Raw genomic sequence first — 22,399 nt, forward strand, 5'->3', positions numbered from 1 at the left:
GGTAAGATCACCTCATTAGCACGTTGGGTATTTGACAGAGCAAGTAAACCCAAAGCAATCTGCTCCATCAATGAGTCTTGATCACACAGGTTTTGCCTGCTTTTTGCATTCCAAAATTGACTTCAGTCTCTAAGTGCATAGGCTTTGCAAAATAACCTAAGACTTGGGTCTTACTTGGGGACTTGGTAGAAGTACTGAGGCCTTGCATGAACTGGTGCCTGCTGGACTGGTGTCACTGGAGTGCTGCTTGTTCCACAATATCAGTAATGGTATGTCCTTTGCATGTGCTGGCCTGCAGCATAGCACAGCCCACAAAGTAAGGCTTCAGTGCTGCACTTCTGTGCCATGCATTTTTAAAGAGGAATGAGCTTTTGTTTTGTATTGTTGTGTATTATAAACCTTTGAAAGTTCTTACAAATACGAGACCACCCTGATGAGAGTGTTTCAATAGGATAATCTTGGTTCTCAACAGCCATACTGACATTAACCCTGATGCACATCCTCACCAGGCACCAGTCTAGCCCCTGATCCATGCCTGTAATCTTATATTCACTTGACTACATTGGAAAGAACTTTCAACAGGATGGATGTTCTTAACAATGAGAAAAATTCCCCAAATCAACTAGAATTAAAAATGACAGCAAATAATTTTGAGTGTGGGAACCAAGCATTAATCTACCTGGACTGCTCTTCAGTAGCAACTGGTGCCCAGCACTTGCTCTAACAGAATGGACTTACTGTCTATGCATAGGGCCAAACTCTCAGCTAGCCTAAGCCAGTGTAGCTCTGATAGATCTGACCTCACAAGTATCCCATTGGGCTTTTACTTTTAGTTATCAAAGCTGTTCAGGCAATGTCTATTTTTCTCTGCATGTTCCACACCAATAGGAATATGATGATAACCTCTGCACAGATACGACTCCAACTGCCTGCTTTGAAAGAAAGTCCTCTGCACTGTGAGATTTGAGCATCAGCATGACTTCTGTAGCTTCAGGTGTTATTGAGGTAACAATAAAGCAGGAGCCAGCAGCATACCCTCAATGACTTGTTCCACTGCTGCAATGTAAGGCAGGAATCTGTTCTCCTTTGCTTTGCATTTACCTGAGTATAAACTAATTGGAGTCACCACAGCAATTCCAGAATTGTGCTGGTGTAACAGGGCAAAATTTGGCCCTTAGCCTGTGCAACAGGGAATAGCAGCAAAGATGGACTGATTAGCACTGCAGGTGCATTTCCATGTGAATGTTTTAACTTTGGCATCTGTAAATATTGCCTCAGTAATTTGTACCATGCTGCACTTCTAGCAACACACACAGTGACTAACAGCCCCCAGTCTACATCTTTTCTGGTCATGAGGATTGACAGTCTCGGTGGATGCAAAAAGCAGGCTGATATGTTATTGTTCCAGCTGCATTTGAGAAATACCAAAGAACAATAAAAATAGGTAATTTTTCTGTCATGCTTAAAATTCAGACCAATATATTATTCACCAGCATGATCAGAGTATAATGAAGTTATCATAATATACCATTGTTATGTATTAGTTGGATATTACAATGGCTATAAAACAAGAGATAAAATATTGACTTCCTTTTTACAGGGCAATAGAAGGCTAGATTATTTCTACCACGTAATCTTACAATGTAATAAAAAGGGAGTTTGGGATTTAGTTTCTCTGAAGTGGATGGAGTGAGGGATGTTTTTTCAAAGTTAGATTGTTGTAACCACCAACACTAGGAAGATGCATCTCAGACTATAAAATATTGCCATAATTGCTAGAATTGCCTGAGCTTTCATAAACACATTTGTAAACAGCAATAAGAGAATTTGAGCCCATTGTGAATTGTCTGAAAAGCAATTTGTTTGCATTGAAAGCCACTTAGATGGGGGAAGAAAAGGCAACAATAAAAATGAATGTTCAACACTCATTGCAACAAACACAACTGTTCACACACGCACCTTCTCACTCATTTTCTCAAACCTATCACGGTGTGCAGTGCAGAATATCCTATGGACCAAGAAGTGACATTTAACCATTCTGGAAAGCTTGCAGTAAGCTGGAAAAACTGCTCTTGAGAAGTCAACGTTGCATTTCTACCTCTCTGTCCCATTGGCTATGGTGGTGATGGTGTGGGGCAGCAAAGGCTGCTGGTGGATGCTTCTTCAGAGGGGATTCCTGTCTTGTAGGGACTCAAAGATGCTCCAATTGGTGGCCATATCTTCTCTGGCCTATCCCTGTTTCATCCATTGAAAAAATCTTTGCTCAAGCTTGTTTTTCTGGGTAGGAAACAGGGCTTGGTCAAGATGGGACCCAGTGTGTGACTGTGGGATCCCAGAGAGGGGCAGGTGCAGCTACAGTGGTCAGCAGTCTGCAGGGTGACAGCCTGGGAAGAGGGATATCCTTTCATTTCCTCCACTGCTGACCTCAAGCCAGTGCTATGCACAGGAGAGTCTGTGGCCTCCCAAGACCTGGCCAACAAGATTTTTAATTCCAGGGCCTCAATTAATTTATCTTTTCTCCATCTGGAATATTCATGTCCCTCTTCATAGACAGATTGCAATCAGATATATCCAAACTCAAAAAGCATTTTCAGTGGTGAACTTTGAGATTAAATATCAAAAAAACAACTTGTGAATTCATTCACTGCATCTCTTCTCCTACCCCTCAAAACCAGATTTGCTCTAAATGTTAGAAGTTCAGCTAAAAGAGAATTCATTAGAAGGTCACTTACGATAGCAAAGACTGGCCTTTAAGTTCAGTAGAAAAATCATTAGTAAACTGTACACAGTATTTTCCACTCAGTTTAGGAAGGAAGGATACACGTGCTGTAGATGGGACATCAGCTGAATATTAACTCATAGAAACTGCCAAGAAAAGCAGTTTGCCACACCACACTCAGGAGCAGCAAGGATCATCAACCCCAGTCCCTACTGGGAAGGAGGCAGTAGAGCTGGCAGACGGAATCCCTAGCACCACTCAAATACTTTTCCTTCAATAACAGCTGTCCCTTTCTTTATTTCACATCGACTTTCACTGGGCACTTGATCTCTTGAAAAAGGCCTAAATGTGTGATGGAAAAGGGAGGGTTCCTCAAAAAAATGTGTTTTACCAACACTTCATCAGAACCTGTCTCAGCCTTATGTCTTGCTGATGGGAGATTTGATCTCTATCTCCCAGCCTCAACTCCTCCGTCCAAACTGGGAGGCATGTGCATGGGGAGATGATCTGAATGAGAGGGGAAGGTGAAACCCCTCTGACCTAACATAATGTCCAACCTGTCCCAGCCACCCTCCAGCCAGGTGCTGGCTCTCCTGTGTCAGTGAGGAATCATCATAGAATAGTTTGGGTTGAAAGGGACAGTAAAGCTCATCCAGTTCCAACTCTCTGCCATGGGCAGGGACACCTTGCACTAGATCAAGCTGCTCAAAGCCCCATCCAACCTGGCCTTGAGCACTGCCAGGGATGGGGCAGCCACAGCTTCTCTGAGCAGCCTGTTCCAGCTGCAGCCACACACAGCACCCACTGGCCAACCTGGTTTCACAGGCAATTAATCGGGGTCTCCACGCCAACTAAAACTGTCAGTCAGTAATGAAAGGCTCCCAGCTCTGCTAACTCAGGCCACTAACAAACAACTGCTGTGCGGCAGCTGGGGAGATGGAAAGCTGTCAGTTATCTGGGTCTTAAACACCAGCCTTCCCCTCTTGGAGTAAAAGGAGAGCTGAGCTGCAAAACTTTCTCCTAATTACACATTAGGAGGTTTATGAGGGGAGAAGCTGCTGAGAATTAAGGACCAGCTAAACGTGAGTAGTGTTCCTCCTGCATCCAATTAAAATGTGGATGGATTTGTCAGAAGCAAAGGGTTGGATTATCATGTAAACTAGTGAAAGGATGAGAATGGGAAGCGAATGCTGACAAACTGTCAGCCTTGGCATGTCGTTTGGGAGTGGAAGTGAAAAAGGCCCCATGGCAGATGCCGGCAATGCAGCTGCACCCTTCACTTTGAATTTACTGACTTCTGATGGTTTGTGTCCATGTTTGACACTGCACTCCCTCATTTGTTTAAAAATAAACAGAAAAGGAAGAAAACAGAAAAATATTACTCAAGATACCAGAAAGGAAACTAAAGTGAGATCTGCCCTCAGGGTATGAGAAGTGAAAACCAGCATTTATGAGAAGGACAATCCCCTCTCTGAGTAGATGGGCTCTTCTTCCCCAAAATGCCTGCTGCCTTCATGGAACTTATCTTCTTGGAGAGCAGAAGAAAACACTGTCCTGACTTGCCTGTGTCCTAAGCTCATGATCTGTGGCTGATCTGAGGTTTACTGGCCTGCTCATGCCAGCCAGCCAGGGTGCTAGAAATGCTGTTATTGCAAACATATTAAGATGCAATTCTCTTCCACTGGGCTTAAGTTATCCCCTGCTTGGGAAACGTAAACGAAGAAAGTCCAAAATGCATGATGGGAGAGGAAGCAGAAGAAGAAAACTCAGCTTGTCCTGGATCAGAGGCTTTTCCCAAGGCAACACAAGCCATGAAGCAGATTGACTGAACACCTTCCTGGCTACCCTGCAGCTGAGGATGACTGCAGCAGGCCAATACACACACAAAGGTTTCCTGCTGGCAGTTAAGTATCCAAATGCAGTCCTGGCAGTGTGGATCCCTAGGGTGTTATACAGAAAATACCTCCTTTGTAGATAGCAGATAACCACATGAGATGCTTAGTACAGGTCACATGTCCACCATTAAAGCACAGTACAGAGAGAGGAGCCTTGGATGGGCGATGGGGCTGGGAAAAAGAGGGATGAAACCAGCTTCTCAACTCCTTCCAGCAGCACTGAGAACCTTAATGTCAATGTGCCATTTTTGTCTTTTCCTCTGTAGGTAAAAACCGAGGGCACAATGTAACATGCATTCCTCAGACAGCCTAGTTGATGTCTAGGGAGTGCTTACAATGGCAGTGACAGAGGCTGCTTAATTGCATTTCCTGTAATGCACAAGGAGCTAAACTGGATTCCATTTCTCCAGGGACAGAGAAGTTGAAGGAAAAGAAAAACTCTTCTGTTTCTGTAATGTCTTTCTCTAGCCCAGATCACACTGGAAAAAAACCTGGTTTGCCTGCTCCATCCCTATGTCTGGGTATACTCAAAATGCAGAGGAGGTAGTCAGCATGGTCACCTTCCATAAATCCGGGAGAGAAACAGGGAGATCAAATGAGCAATCTCAGCTGTCTGCTGTCTCCATTGCTAAACCCAGCAGGGCAGCGGGAGCCCAGGGAGACACAGCAGGGCTCCGAAAAATTCAAAGGGAAGGGACAAAAGGGGGTTGGGTTTGCTATTTCTGACAGAAAGCCACCCTTCTACTCTGATGGAAGAGTCTTGGCAGGGAGCTAGAGCAGGGAAAATGAGATGATACAGCATTTAGCGTTTGGGGTAATGAGGCCTATAATAGATGACACTTGAGATGTGAAACACTAAGGTAGTGGTATTGCATTAAATACTGGCAACAAGCTGAAGCTTTTCATCTGTCCAATGCCCTTTTTTTGATCTTAAAAGACGAACATCTTTTCCTTCCTTGATTTTATGTGAAGGGCACAAATTAACCGCTCTTCTCTTGGACAACAATTCCTTGAAAACAAAAGTTGCTCCAATCCATGCTCTACTAACCCATACAAATCAACATGCAGAAGCAAATACTTAGAATGATATTAAAAAAGAAGCTGCTGTCAATGACCAGCCCTGACAGGAGAAATTAGTTCCTTGCTTTTGTTAAACCCATAATTCAGATTTCAAACCTCTCCATGCAGAGATGAGGAAGAAAAAGCAGCACAGAAAGGAAGCTGACGCTTGGGTGAAGTAAGTAAATGTTCCAATTAGGCTGTCTCCTCTCCTGGATCACATTTCACGCTTCCTACAGCTGCAACCAGAACGAAGGATAAGAATCCAGCATACAAATGCCTAGTTCATTTCCTACAGCAGCATGAATAGGATTAAAATAATCTGGAGAGGAATTAAATGCCTCAACAGTCAGGTTGCAAGAGCAGGAGAATAAGACCTCTTCTATGTGTTCCCAGGATCAGTGGAGTGGGGCCAGCAGAAGTGACCCAGTGTTAACGCAGCTCAGACCTGACTTGGAAGGACTAATTTCTTCCTACTCAAAAAGAGTGGGCCACAAATCCTACATCTTTGGCCATGAACTGTGAAATGTTTGTTCACATTGAATGGCAAGACAAGCCCAGGAACATCAATGTCACCATTGCAATGTCACCAGCCATATGAGCTGAATTTCCACCCTGTGGACAATGTGTACATGTGCTGCAGGTTTCCCTCTAAAATACTTGTACTCAGAAAGCCCTACTTGAGGAAATCAAGCTAGTGAGTGAGCTTCAGGGTACAGCTTTGGTTTAACTTGCTATCTAAACAATACTGTTCAAGTAAGACAGAGAATATTCTACCTATGAAGAAATAAGGACAGAAATCAATAAGCTGATGTAAAAGAAATAGAAGCACAGCAGTGTCATGACTCTAATTAAATAGAAAAGTAATCTTGAGTGCTCTGGGAAATTCCAGTGCTTTGAGAAGGTATCCATTTTCCTTGGCTTTGTTTTGAAAACAATCCTCAAGTTAAATGACAGAAATAAGGAAGAAATTTTAGGATCATGACAGAGCCTCACTACAGAGCAAATTCTATCAGACGCAGGTATGGAAAGCTGCATTTTCAGTGATGACCACAGAAACGCAGGCCATAATTTTGTCACTGGTCTGTTTAAATATAACTAAATCCATTGGTTTTAAATGCAGCCTCACATTTGAGACACAGACAAGAAACAGGATCTTTTATATAGTCAAATAGATAAGCACTCACTTAACCAATACATAATCAAGTAACGCGCAAGCACCTAGAAGTAAATGAGGAAAGAACAAGCAGCCAACATGGATATGTCAAGTATAAATCATGTCTAATTTCTCTCTGTGACAGGGTGGCAGACCTCGTCAATAAAGGAGAAAGAGCAGACATCATCTATCCTGACTTCAGCAAAGCTTTTGACACCCTGACATTCAAACACAGCCTATGTGAAACAAGTATCTGGTAGATGCATCATCAGCTGGAAAACTGTACTTGGCGAATGGTTACCAGCATCCACTGTCAGAGTGGAATGGAAATTAGCAAGTGAGATTACACTGGGGTCTGGCAGCATTCACCAGCTTTCCTTAATGACCTGATTACCAGAAAGTGTGCACTTATTCAATTTGCAACAGGTACCAAGCTGGGAGAGGCTGGAGTATATCCTTGCTTTTAAAATTACTTTGTCCAACTGGAGAAATATTCTGGAAAAAGCAAGAGAGCAGCTTCAGTAAAATCAAATCCCAGAAGCAAAGCTGCTCTGGGAAAGCACTAAGAAAAACTGTGGCGATGAGGGGATTCCTTTTCCCCGCTAGTGCTCTCCCTGCAGAACAAATGGGGAAAACAGTGTGTATGTGATGCTGATCTCCTGGCCCTAGTCTTAACAGTAAAACAGCAATTAGCTGTTGTGTTCTGCTGCAGAAGAGGACAGACTTTTACCTTTGGTCCTCAAAATACAGCTTGCAAGTACATATTAGTCCTTGTACATGAAAGATGGTGTAAGCATTTAAGTGGGTTTTAATTATTAACTATATTAGCTCATCAGCTGGATAATTTACCAGTGATGTAGCACAGCGAAAGCCAGAATATTCAGGGTAATTTTCTGTGACTACTCCTTAAGCAGATGAAAAATCTGATAAACTACATAATAAACCAGCAATGGTTTAATATTGGCTCACAAAATCCCACTGCCTTACTGGGATGACAAACAGTCTCTCCACTGCAGGATGCTTTCAGTGTTGACCAAAGGAAGGGAACTTGTGACACCAAGCTCTCTGTGTTTCCCCATGCCTTACCTGATGGTCGTGCCTCTATAATGTAACCAGTTGTAGGTTTTTCTCCTGAATCTCCCTCAGTCCATTGTAGTGTCAGCCCAGAAGCAGATTTTGTCACCAGAATTTCCTGAGGGGAGCCAGGAGACCCTGAAGGATGAAAAAAGAATAGCAAATGGTGGTGGTATCAGAGACAGATCGCAGTATTAATTCTGCCCATTGATATAGGGGAAAAAAATTGTCAGGCATTATTGGTCAACATATAGGCACCTTGAACCAGCTCAGTGGGCTATTGTCCTAGTTTTTTCCACTAGTTCTAGTACCAACGGTTATAGGTCAATGGCTGGGTTTTACAGGTACCTGTGTTAAGAACAGAAGGAAAGAAAACACTCTCATTTTAACCATTAGCATATCAGCAGGGGTTGCACATTGCCACTGCTATTTTTGCCTTCAGAAGTGAACCCAGCCTCCAAGTTTCAGGGAGAGGTTTGTGAGAACAGCTGCCTGCCCATTCACTTGAGAAGATGCCATGGCCACGTTAAAGAGGATTCCCACTTTATACTATCTGTGGTGGGGCATGAAAGTTAAACTGTGGATCTACAGTATTGCTGTCCCAGATCATGCCTATGGAGGGTACTGTGATAAACCAGAATCTTGCTGGCACCCAGAAAGGTGGAACTGCCACATGTGGCTTTCATGGAGGAAACAAACACTTCCCTGAGCTGGAAAATCAGAATTGTGACCATTGCACTGATGCTCTGTGATTTACTGGACAGGCTGGTATCACTGGAGGGCATCTACCTTGTTAGATTATCTGCTTATCAAAATCACTGACCAGATAAGAAAACCAACTCTTTTGTACAGACATTGAACCAAGAGGGGAATATTGCTGTTCTCTTGACATATCAGGAAATTTGCAGACTTCTCTATCTGCATAATCCAGAGTTAGGAAAGAATAATTGTAAATTCTTTCTGGCTTTGTATCCAGGAACCTCTGCTGGTTTCAGTTATTCCAGTTCTAACTCCACCACAGAGCAGTACAGTCAGAATTATGTGCTGTGCTGTCAGGCTGCAGCTTGGAAATCCCTAGCTAGCCCATTTGCATTATGATTTATTCACACTGTTTTGTTTATTCACATAAGACTTCTTGATTTCAGGGAAAAGGGAAGCATGTTTTTTATGGGCAGTTGCAAAACCCACTGAATCATGTCCTGAGCTCCTGTGACTCAACTTCTCCTTGGCTTGGAAATTTATGTGAAGCCCTGACTGCACTATTCCCCAGTGTTGGACCATCTTGGTATAACTGATGCTTTTATTGTTCCACTTACCTTCTGCTGGCCCAGCTGTGATGTTGGCTTGCAGTTCAGGTCCATAGGCGATGGTTCGGGCTTGCACTTTGAATAAATAGGTCATACCTTTAGTGAGATCTCGGACCTTCAACCAGCGTTGCCAGTTCCCTTTTATGTCCACAGTCACCACCTTACTTACTCCTGGAACAGCCATGCAGATAAAAAACATAAGAGAAGGTTGCAATACAAGAAAAAGGAATCAAGTGGAGCATATTACATCTAGATGGTAAGTAAAATTATCTAACAGTTTGCTAAGAAAGTATTTCTTACAATTAGCAGGAGTTTAAGTAGTGATAATAGCCAATTTTCAGCACTGATAAGTATAATTAGAACTTAAGCTTGATAAGTGGGTACTGACAAGAAAAAAACCTTACAACACAACTGGGAAATTACCAAGAGACTACATGCAACTTCACTAATTACTCTGGGAAGAAAGGAGGAAGTAAACGAAGAGGACTGCATGTTGTAGATAGCTTCCTAAGCAAGTAGTTCTCCACTGCTTCTTTGCCAAGTAACCTGCAACATTGCCTGAAGGAGGAAACAAGGGCCAGTTTTTTTTCCATGCACCTCATCCTGTCATTTCCACCATTGCCAACTGAATACAAAATGAAGGATGTGTATCTCACAGATAACTTGTGGGTGTGAATGCCACTGCAATAGAGGATGCAATCAAAGCACTATTAGCTTGGACAAGCCTCAAGTCATGACTTCAGGGTGTTTCCCTCTTCTCACTCTCCAAGATGTTTTCTTACATGGATGAACTAAAATCAGTGCTGTTTGCTTTATCAAAGTTCATAGCTAGTTTCACATTTAGGTTCTGAATGCTGCATAAAGGGCAGAGTGGAAATGTTAGTCAATGGAAAGAATTTGATTTATAAAATCAAATGAACACAACAGAAAGTTTGATTTTACAGAGTCCTTTTGGCACTTTTTCTAGTTCTGCAGATGTACAGAACACATTGCAAACCAAGAAGATGGGAAAGGGAGAATGTTTTTAGCACTGGAGAAGTCTGCTTGCTAGTTTATCTTTCCAGGAAAATGCACAAGGAAGATATTTCTCAATCCAGATGCTTGTTTTATGCAAATTGAAACAATGAGTTCAGTTTTATTGGTTAAATAAAGAATAATGTCCAAGCAATTTCTGCTCAAAGTTTTCTCCCAGATACCATTTATAACTCAGGGAATCTTTCCTTGGATAACAAGGAAGCAGTAAAAGTGCTCCCTCCTTCCCTAGGTGTACTATTTCATTTCTCTAAGACAAATCAGGAAGCATTTGTCATTTTGAAGTTATGTTCTCCCCAAAAAAGGAACTGTTAAAAAAGGCTTCAGGGCAATTTTGTTGTCTATTATTGTGTAAAACATAAAGCTATAAAGCTTAAACAATAAAAGGTCAACCAGGGAGAAGGCTGTGCTAAAGAACAGATTCCTCTTAGAAAGTTGTGCAAAATGAGCAGTGCTTAAGCAGTGGCTTCTGAGTGGGAGGACAGGAGATGTCACAGTGAAGACACTCAGCTGAATATAATGAAAGGGTGTGAAGTCAAAAGATGCAGAAAAAAAGCTCCAGGGGGGTCTGGTCCATCCATGTTGCTGCACTGTAGTTTTGGCACAGAGGAATGTAAGACTTGGGGCTAGAAGGACCCTCTGGGACCATGGGGTCTGCATGATCCACCTGCAGTCAGCACCACTACATGCTCTATCTTCAACTGAGCTTGGTTCTGCCTTGCTCTCTAAATAAAGGAGCATGGCTTTGCTATAGGAGGAAATGATGGCATCAAGGGAGGGATTTCTTACCGTGGCCAGAGAATAAATATGTTTGTTGAAAGAAAAAGGTTGGCACAAAAGCAAATGGATAGAAACTGGGAAATAAATTTAGGCAAAAATTCAGAATCTGAGGCAAAGCCCTCCATAATGTCCTTGCTTACATCAGAAATCTTCTACAGGGGAAGGAAAGACAAACTAGAGATGGAGATAGTACAGGCAGAAGTGGGGGAAAGAAGAAAAGAAAACAAAGATGCTGAGAACGTTAAGTCAAATACATACAGAGAAAACATGATCTGACACTTCCATATTTTCAGGGGAGAAAATGTATTCTTAAACATTGAGTAGGAATAAATAAAGGGCAGGAAATGCCCAAACATCCTGAACCTCCTCTATACTCTGTGTACATTTCTTGGTCAGAATTAGAAATGCTTTCTGCATTAGCTCTTTGTGCTCAGACCTGCCAGCCATAAAAGCTAAAAGTGCTTTTATTCTTGTATTTTCATTCCTGAATATAACTTTCTCAGTGCATGAGACATGGATATTCAGACAATATAGATCTTTATTCCTTACAGAAGAAGCAAATACAAGTGATTGATATCCTTATTTCTTCGGAAAAGAGTTTAAAATGGCTTGGCAATGGCTGAAATCACTCTGCCTGCTGTCACACTGCCAAAGTCGGACATCCTATTGAACTATTGGCAATCTACCAGAAATATACAAATATTAGTAAGACCATCCACAGACTTTGCAATCTTTTCTAATTCTCCTTTGGAATGAATTTACATTTGTTTTCAGAGAAATTGCAAATCTTTCTCTGTTGTTGTTCTGGCAAATTAATGAAACATTTGTGGGCACAACATTGTTGTGGTCTAGCTTAAATCTAGTGCTGGGGTAAAAATGCTGCTTGAAAACTCCATGTAAACAGACACAACTAAATCTCTCGCACAGTTATTCTACCCTGTCAAAAGCAGCAGAGGTACCAGTGACGACTAGCACATTTGATGCCCCGGCAATCTTTGTGATAACAGAAGTGACACACGATGTGATAAGCAAGGCAAATGTGTCTGACTGATTATTCTGGGATGAAGCCTAGTCAGCAATTTCAAAGTGTAGCACAGGGAGACAATCAGGCACTCTCAGGCTGAGTTTCTTCTTTGCCCACACCAGGTAACGATGGCTGTAAAATGACTTTTCAAATCACACAGAATACAGTTTGTGCAAGAAAATGAGAGGGGACAGAAAAATCCCTATAATCCACAATACTATAGTTTGCTGAACAGTTTTGGCCAAAGTGGAATTGTTTTACTTGCCCTCTTCCACCTGGCTTTTCTTCGAAAACAACAGAGAGTAAGTAGGAAATTGTGCAGAGATAAAAGCTACTACAGTACTTTTCTGTCATTTCCCCATGAATATGCATGATCAGAGGTCTGTCTTACCCTGGATGGGAGCCAAGGGCTCATAGACTACTCGATAACCCTGCAGGACTCCATTTGCTGCTGTCGGCTCGCCCCAGGACACATTGAGTGTCGTGCAAGTGATCTCCGAGAACGTCAAGAAGCTGGGAGCACTGGGTGCTGAAAGGATTACAAACAGAATGAATTGCAGTAGAAATAGTCAATCTGAGATAGATAATAAAACACTGGTTTATTTGCCCTGTCTAAATCTAAAGGAAACAAGCTGAAAATGGGATTTTTCAATTGTATTCCAATGTCTGGTAATCAATTAGAAACTCAGGTGTCCTAAAAAAACCCAGCAGCCAGCTGCAAAGCTGAATCTCAAAAGCAAGCAAGGAGATAGGACACAGAAGGGAACGACCCTTAGAAGGGTGCTGTGTGAGCATACAGTCCAAGTGCACACCTCCACTGCCACCAACAAGGGCACTACCTTCATCCTGTGCTGGAGCACTCCCACCAGTGACCCAACACAGAACCATTACATCCAACACAGAGCCCAGTTCCACTGGGTGGCTGCTGATCCAGCTTTAAACAGGAGGAATGACAAAAAGCACCATAATTCTCTCACAGGACTGTCTGGGCAATTTCCAAGCACTGGAGAGGAGTTCCTTCATATTTTCAGATGTGATACCAGAGGCAAGAAATAGACCCATAGATGGATGCTTTCTGGACCAGCTTGTGAAGGGACTGGTTCCTCTGGAAGCCCATTTATTTCCTCTGCATCACTCCCTTTCCTCCATGATCCACATATTTGATTCTTTTTAACCCGCCACAACCATTACAGAGCAATGACACACTGAAAGCTAAATCTCAACACCAGTGCCCTCCTGCACCCATCCATGTCCTCAGCCACTGCCCAGTTACATGCTGGTCACCATCAAGGCTGTGCTTTGAGACAAGACAACGATCCCATACCTGCCTGGTGTGTCCTGCCCTGTGAGGGGCTGCTCCTGGGGCCATCCCCGGCTGCATTGAATGCAGAGATGCAGACCATGTACCGTGTGTGGCTGGTCAGGTTCTTGAGCCGGACAGTTGTCTCTGGGAGGAAAAGGACCTTCATTTTCTCTGTGTCATTCTGGGTGTCACTCTCCCAGTAATAAATCTGTTGGAACAGAGAGATGTTTCAGTATATTGTACATGTAGAAAATATCTGGGCATTGCAGCTATAAAAGATGAGGAAGATGGCACAGTCCTGCTCTAGACTCCTACACTAAACAGGATACTAACACTTTTCCCCATGTTCCCAGTCTTTTCCTTTGGCAAATTCCCAACACCAAAGTGGTCAAGTGACCATGTAGCTGAGTACATCACTCAAAAATAGAGCACAGGCTGAAGAATGTGGCCTAATCACAGCAGATATGAGCTGCCAGAGTTCAGCATGAGAGGGCATGTTTTTAAATTCTCCCTGAAAAGCTAGCTGCCTGTCAGCACTGGCATCCTGCTATGATGGACCATAATTCACCTTTGTATGCACACCATTTGTGGTCACGGACAGCCAAGCAAATGTCTTCTTGACAAGGGTAATAAAGACTTTCCTTAAAGTTTCTTGAGATACTTTTTCCCATTCTTGCCTTACGTAATTTTTATCCTGATGCCATAAAATCAGGCTTTGGAGAAGTTGTTTCCAAGAGGAAAAATGGTGCCAGCCCTATTTATTGGACAGGCCTGGCAGCAAGAGCATTACAACAGGCCAAAGCAAGCCAGAAAGTTGTGAGAATGAGCCAAGGCAAGACTCCTCCTTGGCTCTACAAGCCAGGCGGTTAGAGCTCTCTATATGTACAAAAGGAAAAGAACATGAATTGATATATAAGGATGCTTATTACTGCCAAGAAGGGATGCCAGATTATTCACATTGGCTTGGTTTTTCTTTGCTTATGGACCTAAATTCATGGAGAGAGGCAGAGCCAGACACTGAACCAAAGCCAAGCTCAAGTGTTTGTAGACTTGCCCATTTCCACTCTCTGAGGGTCCATTCTCATGCTGGAGAAGCTGAACAACATGCCTCTGAAACATGCTCGTCTCCTATGAACCAAATGCAATTAATACTATGATTTAATTTTGTTAAAGTTAAGGAAATGAAATCATTCTTCCGAAATCTGGCCTGGCTCAGGCTTCTAGCTTAGAGAAAGTTCTGCTTTTCCTAATGGCTTGTAACATTTGATAGCTAGAAAGCTCAGTTAATTTTCTCCAATACATTTCTTGCCCCTAGCTCTCATGTCTGTTGCTTTTTGGAGCAGATATGTTGCCTGCACAAGTAGAGCTGCCTCCTTATCTGCATACCCTGTTTCCCTATGCTCTCCTTCTCCACAAAAAGCAGCACACTTCTTTTCTCTCCCCCTCAATCTCATTCTTTTTGTTTTGGGACTCAGTGCCATTTCTGTACTGCAATCTGAATGCTGTTTTAATTTGCCTTATGCAGTGAGGGCAACTGTGAGATAGCTCTACGAACTACAAGTAATAGCAACGCCAAGCAAGATAAATGAAACCAGGAGAAATGGGAGGATTGCCTTGTAGCCTTGGATGTTCCCATTTTGGCTGTCAGCCGGAGGTGGGTCCCAGGTGAGCTCCAACTGGCTTGCAGAAAGGGAGTTTATTTGGATGTTCTGCGGGGCCAGCGCTGGTGCTACAGAGAAAGGAGGACAAAAGAATTAATAGTGACAAGCAAGACTAGTTCATATTCAGGATGCAATTTCCCATTTGCAGGACTCAGGATGGGCTCTGTTTATGCCGCAAGTCAGCTAAGAGAGTCAGCCCTGGAGGTATCTATCACAGGGAAGTCACAGCACACGTGGACTGAGGAGCAGCCAAGCCTCCAGAGGTGGTTGCTCCCACACAGGCTGGGTTAGACATTGAACCAACTTGATCCTGCCAGCAGCTTTGAAAGAGAAATGAGAACTTTGTCTTCATTCTATCTGGGCTTGCCTTGGGCAGTGATGCTGGGAGTGACTGGGAGCAAGGCAGCTCCCCTGCCACCATCAGCCTGGCCACCCTCGCAGCAGTAAGTCTTTATAACAGCCTCTTTGCAAGGGTCCAAGACTTAGGGCCAAAATACTGTTCAAAATGACCTCCCAAACCAGTCAGATGCTAAGCAATTCAATTAATATTTTATGTAATGACAAAATGAATTTTAGTTGCTTCTTGCTAGCTCTTTTTTGATTATACCTTTACATATACACACTGGCCCTCTTTGCCTCCTGATGATATTTCTTCCTTGCACTGTGCTATGCCAGAAAACTAATCTTAGAGTGCACCTGGGTCACACCATCCTTCCCTTTGTCAGGATCCAGCTAGGTGCAGGTGGATTTTCTTCCCTGGTGGCTAGCAAGGACAGTCTGTTCTCCCGACCTGCTGTCTCTGCCTCGGGCAGGTCTCAACAAAACAGCACATGTTCTGTTTACAGAAAAGGTGCTGAAGCATGTCCTGTTCAAATTCCCGAAGTAGGGAAAGAAATGCAGGGCGAAGGGTACTCTTCTTTCTGTATGTTCACAGTGCCCATAGCCTTCACCCTGACCACCTGAGAAAGCTCCTCTTTTCTCTCTGCCCCTTTATGGGCCATAAATAGAAGTGATAAAACATTCACTGCTCGAGTTAGATAGCCCCTGTTACCCGTTCCTCTGGAGACTTCTTTCTTTAGAGAGAATGACCTTCATAAGTCACACTTTTCTACCAATACTCCCTCCCCCCGAGTTATAAAATAAAATAGTAATTAACACCCACTCAGCCTGACACCAACTATTTATTTTGTTCTAACTGTGTGGTTTCCATATTATCACTGCCCACCCTGCCGTTAATGGAAATGTTAATAACCAGCACCAGGTTGTTGTGACAGATGCTTGGGCTCATTATCAGAAATTCTTATTTACCGCTCCATTAAACGACAGAATTGCACAAAAAACAATTCAATCAAAACTAACTGGAGGAATTTTAACAGCCACATTAATAATCCCAAACATAAATAAAGTTAATGTCTTTTGCATGTTTGCCATCGGCAGCTCAATTGCAAAATTATTGCTGTACAATTAAAATGTGAATGGCAAAATTGAAAATAGCCTTTATTTTAGGGCTCCATTAAAACCATTTGTTGATAGTATTTTTGTTGTTTCTTTTTCAGCTGCACATGGTGAGTGCACAAGGTGACAGTGACCACCAGTAAAATACAACTTGTTCAGAGGGGTGCGCTCGTTTAATTGTGGCTCTGTCTTCTGGGCTTCATGGTGGAGAGCAGGAAGTTCAGTGCAACAGTACTGCTGTCAAAGACCAAAAAGCTCAAGATTTTGAGACTTCCACAGCACATATCAAAGTGTGAGGCCAAGCTGATCACACAGTACAAGCCTGAAAATATATCTTGGAGATTTGCAGATGATGACATGCTCAGGGGAACAGGAATATGTACAATCACAGAAGAAAATGGACCACTTTAGCAATGTATTTTCTTTCGTGGTAGTGACACTACTGCCTGTCCTCAACTGACAGCTTCAAAGTGCTCTCAATACCCAGGTCTAAAGCAGCATCTATAACAGTGTTTTTCTTTGGATCCCCTGCACCAGCCTGCAACAATTGCTGCTTCTGAGATGTGACCATTAGAAGAGTCAGCATGTGAGACCTGCTGCCAGAAAAACACCATGTTTCCTCAACCCCTTTTTGGAGCACATCTAAGAAACAGAATGGTTAAAACCTGCCAGTGATCACTCTGCAGTGACACACTCACTGCTGGAGCTGCACTTTTGCTGGCACAGCGGCAGAAAATTTGATGGGAAGGAAAGAAAAGAGAGGCTGGTGTTGAAAACGACATCTCTTTTCGCTACACCAGCTCCTCCATGAGATGTAAATTGTTTGGTTTTGTGCCCTGTGTGTCTGTCCCTCTGCTCAACTTTCAAAGGCTGATGTGTACGTCCTCTTCTAAGCACAGATTTCTTGTTGACAGAAGGACAGCAAAACAGTGCTGCTGATGCTCGATGTGGCTCTGTGCAGACAGCACATTACATTAAGGGTGAAATGAAATACTTTAAAAAGAAGGAAACACATCCCTAAAGCCTCTACCTGTTTGAAACCCCAAAACATTCACTGCATGCATGGACAGCCTGTGCCAATAAAAAGTAAGTGCATTTTAAAGGTGAATTCAAAAGCCTTTTACCTTCTAGGAATGCAGTTCAAGATTACTGAGCTCTGAGTTTTTTCATGGCTGTTGAAGGCACGAATACATAAAAATCAAGATTAAAGCTAACCTCACACGGCTTTAGCTGTTAGTGACATTATCAACTATAGCAGGAGTGACACAGACCCCTGAGGGTCCAAACTCAGCTCTTGGCAGGTGGAAAGCATTTCATCTTCCATGAAAAACAAAAAGTATGTATCCATGAAGTCTAATTCTGTGCACGTATCCTGCCTTGGAATTCCATGCAGATATTTGTCTGATTTCAGTTCACCTTTGAGACTGTCTCCTTGAAACACTTTTTCAGCCAAAACCATAAGGAGAAAGGCTGAGCAGGTTGTATAGTAATTAGGGGAAAAAAAAATAACAATAACTATGGTCTGGGATGAGATTGGCAGAATCAAGTAAAAACAACTCTATTGGGAAATGCAGCGAGTGTCAAAACGAGCCCATAAATAAAGTTACACATCTAAATTCACATTTAAACATATCACTGCCCTCATTTTCCAGTCGTGCTGAACAGCCTCTGCTCACACTGCACTCAATTTGAGCTTGCAAATGCTTATAACCTTTAAAGAGAAGGTGCTTAAAATCCCCAGTGGCCTGCCTATGACAGAGCTCTGTGCATTGTAGAAGGTTCACCTTACTTTTTCTCACTGCTTCCTTGAGATTTTTGCTCTCTGTGTCACCCAGAGCTTTTCATCAATACAAAACTACTATTCCTTTTCTCAGTGACAGTTGCCACGATGCTCTGTAGCACAGGTAGGCTACAAATCCTTGTGATTCATTTGGTGTACTTGGTAACTGTTTTTATGAGGCATTTCTTGCTGCTCTTACATCTGCTCCAATTGCTGGGTAGGAAAGGATTTCTCCTCTACTGATTTTCTAATTGCTTCTGTAATGCCAGTATTATGTCAGGAAACTCACAGACAAGACTGGGACAAGATTCCCTGACACTCCTGCCATTTAAATAAACATGCAGGCAAAAAAATGAGGAGAAAAATAAGAGACTGAAGATTTTGTGTGCATCAGCTTGATCCCACAGTTCCAAACAATCCCAAGCAAGTTTCAGTTTTGTAAAGGCCTCTAATCCTTTTCTGTCTAGCAAGCACTTCCTCCCTAGTTTATCAAAGCATGCCTTTGTGAACATGCCTGCTTTTATTCCCTAGTAATCAATATATTTGCATTTTGGTGTTAGCACCTAGAGGCCAGAATCTCATTGTGCAATGTGCTGCATAAACACAGAACAAAGACAAAGCTCCAGGCCTAAAAAGCTTCTAATCTGTATGTCTACACACTATAATGGAGGGGTGGTTCTGACATCCCAGCTGTAATCTTATCTACCTAGTAACAACTGAAGAGAGAAGATATAGCAATATTCAGTTTAGCATGTGCTGACAAAGCTTGCATATGCAGCACCTCTGAAGTTTGCACACTGATTCCTGGCACACACAGTCATGGAAAACAGAGGTTGGAAAGGGCTCAGACATCCATCCTCCTGTGTCACACCGGCATCAGCTCTGCTGCTCAGATGTTGGTGTAATCTCCACCAATGACCTCTCCCCGGATTCCCCGGCCACTGTTCCCCCCCACAAACTCTGCCAGCATTCCCTTATTTTAATAACTCTTTAAATAACCCTCATATGATTATTTTTCAAACTTTTAGTGTATTCCATCCTCATCTTATTGGATTTATATCCCCAGTGGCATGGAGAACAGATTGTTTCTTCTCCCGCTGCAGCCACTGCCCTCAAGTTATGGAGTAGGTAAGCAACAGTTAAGTGGATTTTAAAAGCCAAACACAACATAACAAACAGAAGGACACAAGATAAAACAGCAAGACTTGATCTGCAGAATGGGCAAAGCAAAACCTAAGGGGCTTTCTTGCAGCATGGGTTTAGAGAAGGAATGCAAAGATGATACCTCCCAAGAAAGAACAAAAAGGTGTATCTGCAGATGTTTGCAGTCACTCCTTCCACGATGGAAAAGCAGCATGAGAGAAACATGTTCAGTGCTCATTGGCCATTTTCTTGCAGTGGATGGGAAAGAGAGGTGGGAGTGAGGCACACTTCCCCTGTGCAGCAGTACCTCTGCCATAAGGAATGCTGCGTGAGCAATGCTGATTAATTCAATAACAATTAGTTAATTGTGCTTTAGAAACAGCTACTGTGAAGCAGCTTTCCGCTGTCACAAAGCACAAGCTATCTTTAGAACGTTTCCCACCATTTTCTGGCTGGTTTAGGCTAGGCTATGTTTTGTAATGGAAGTATGTGCTTTTTCCAAAGACTACACTTTCTGGGGTTACTTAGATGTATTTCAGATGCAATAAGACAGGCAGAGCAGCATATAATGGATCTTAACTCCCTTAAGACAACTCCATTTGCTAATATTAGACTCGAGTGCTCCTACAGGCATGACAGTTTGGCACCAAAACCTGGTGTTATTAGGTTATATAATTATTAACCCAGTTACTAACTTTGCCAGCCCTGTGACCTGAAAAGAGTCTCAGGAAAGGAACAATCTGGTCTCCCCCACCTTCTACTGGGTGAGGAGGTTAAAGCAGCTGGAAAAACCAGGTTTTAGTAGGAAATAACCCGTTTTTAGGGGTGTTGATAGATGTGTTGATTTACATGATTGTAAGAGAAACTGAAAAATTTCCTGGGGTACAAGAGACCAATGGAAGTCAATACAAGACTAACTGGAATGACATCTTTCTCACCCTCACGAACACTGATGAAGAGGGAACACAAGCTAATGCAAAATAGGCAAACAGGCAAACCTACCTTGGTGGACAAGAAGGGGTGGAGAGGAGGAAAAAACTGTCAGGATGGAAAATTTGGGAATCTAGCACACCCACAATTGCTTAACTCTGCGCCATATTATTTGGGTATGCAAACACTTGGTCCCCTCCCTGTATGCTACACGTGGTAATGTAGCTGCGTTCTGCCACATCAAAATTTTAAGGATACTGAAGTCATGAAAAAGCATAAATAAAAGCAGCTGCAAATGATACCCAAATGTAACATCCCCAGCTTCTCTGCTTAGTACTGGGAAGCTTCCCAGTATTGGCTAGGCCTGTCTTCAGCATCTGCAGAGACATGAAAAGGATGTGGGGGTGGAGGGAGAAAGGAGAGAGAGATGATATTAACCACACATAATGGAAAACACTGAAATGAAACAAGGACTAGAAATGGAGTATCCTTTCCATGGACACAGACTCCAGGAGGTTATCTGCCAATGCCATTTATTTGAGCTGAGAAAGCTCAGGAAACCTCCATGGATATGACTTATTCATGAAGAACCTTCATAAACTGGCAAGTGACTGAAGCAGAAGTAACTCTCATCCTGTCCCTCACTGTCTCTTCCAGCAGTGGTGAAATCACAGTTGCTGTGATTGCTAATCTTTTAATGTGAGGTTCAGATTTTCCAATAAGTCATGTGCAATCCAGGATTTTCAGGGGACAGACATGATCTGAAGTTACTGTGACTGCACAAGAAGTTACTGTGACTGCATTACCACACCTACAAAGGAGGCAAATCTCATGAAGCAGTACTGTGAAACAGTTACACCCTTCAAGCAAAACCTACACATTTTTCTTTTACTGAAGCTCACAGCTTTACTTAGCTAATATAAACCTAAAACAGGCTATCACATTGCATACTGAAATTATCTATCAAGGGACTGAGAGCTGTTGGCCCAAAAGTAAAGCCCTTATAGAACTGTCAGACTGCCTCTGGAAACAGCATAAAGGTGGCTAAACCAGGAAGGGGATAAATAATACAGGGAGTTTTTTCCTCTGTTTCTTTTGTGTCAACAAGGATACGATCACACACAGGCAGGCAGCCCATCAGTCAGCAGAGACGGACCCATGAGCAGGAACAGCAAGAGTCTGACAAGCATTAGGTATGCACAAACAAACACACAGGCATAAACCTACAAGCTAAAATCCTCGTTCACTTACATAAATGCAAATGAGGGTTAGGTCTGCTAAAGCTAGTAGACCTAAGCCAGGTGTGTGAGAGCTGTGTCAGCTCTGAAGAATGCAGGATTCATCAGCCCCATGATTTACTGAAGGCTGTTCGAGGGTGAAAGGGATGGTGAAGAACTGCTGAGTGTTTGATACTCTGGCCTGATGCTCTCTGAGGAGCATTGAGAGGAGTAGGAGCAGCAGGTGGAAACATCGTGCTCTCAATCCTCTTAGGAATGTCTAGCCTTTAGACAAAGGCAGAATTACCTACTTCAGACTATCTCCCTGGGCTCTCTGGTTCCCAAGACTCCTCCTCCTCCATTTATAGCCATGTCTCACTCATAATCATGTATTAATCCCACACTCTAGTATCACAATACCACAAGACAGCAAACAAAAGCACCCACATAATGTTCACTAACTGTAATGGCAGCACCTACTAAAGCCTTAAAAGCACCAACAACTCCTTATGCTCCACTAGAACCAAGAGAGCACATAGAATAATTAGGGTGAATCTCCACTGCGTTTGTCACAGACCAAATGTTAAAAGGCATATCAGGAAAAAGTCTAACTGAGCAGGTGAGATCTGCCAGTGTGAAAACGTTTTGCTGTGGCTTTAATGCAAGTTTGGGTAGCTCACATCCATGAGGGATTCATTTAGGATTTACAGTTTGCAATGGGGAGCCCATGGAGGGCTGTGATCTTTGCTCCTGAGAGAGATTTCATTTACATTTTCTCAACTTTGAGTGAGAGTTTTCTCTTTCTTGGTTTATTTTGCAGACATAGCACCCCCAACATCACCTCAGTGTCCAAACCTCTGCAGC

The 22,399-nt window shown here is 42.8% G+C and overlaps 1 protein-coding gene across 1 annotated transcript in view; it reads right to left on the minus strand.

The window, feature by feature from the left end:
• The window catches only part of SDK1 (sidekick cell adhesion molecule 1), a 411,616-nt gene that overhangs the window by 18,098 nt on the left and 371,119 nt on the right, over window positions 1–22,399 (minus strand). Inside the window, exons 36-40 of the mRNA XM_005145297.4 lie at window positions 14,963–15,078; window positions 13,371–13,557; window positions 12,438–12,575; window positions 9,220–9,381; window positions 7,916–8,041 (exon numbers count right to left, since the gene is read on the minus strand). Of these exons, the coding sequence (XP_005145354.3) occupies window positions 7,916–8,041; window positions 9,220–9,381; window positions 12,438–12,575; window positions 13,371–13,557; window positions 14,963–15,078 (729 nt within the window). The remainder of the gene's footprint in view (window positions 1–7,915; window positions 8,042–9,219; window positions 9,382–12,437; window positions 12,576–13,370; window positions 13,558–14,962; window positions 15,079–22,399) is intronic.

This window comes from Melopsittacus undulatus, chromosome 8 (assembly GCF_012275295.1).
Source record: "Melopsittacus undulatus isolate bMelUnd1 chromosome 8, bMelUnd1.mat.Z, whole genome shotgun sequence".
In the NCBI taxonomy this organism is placed as follows: Eukaryota; Metazoa; Chordata; class Aves; order Psittaciformes; family Psittaculidae; genus Melopsittacus; species Melopsittacus undulatus.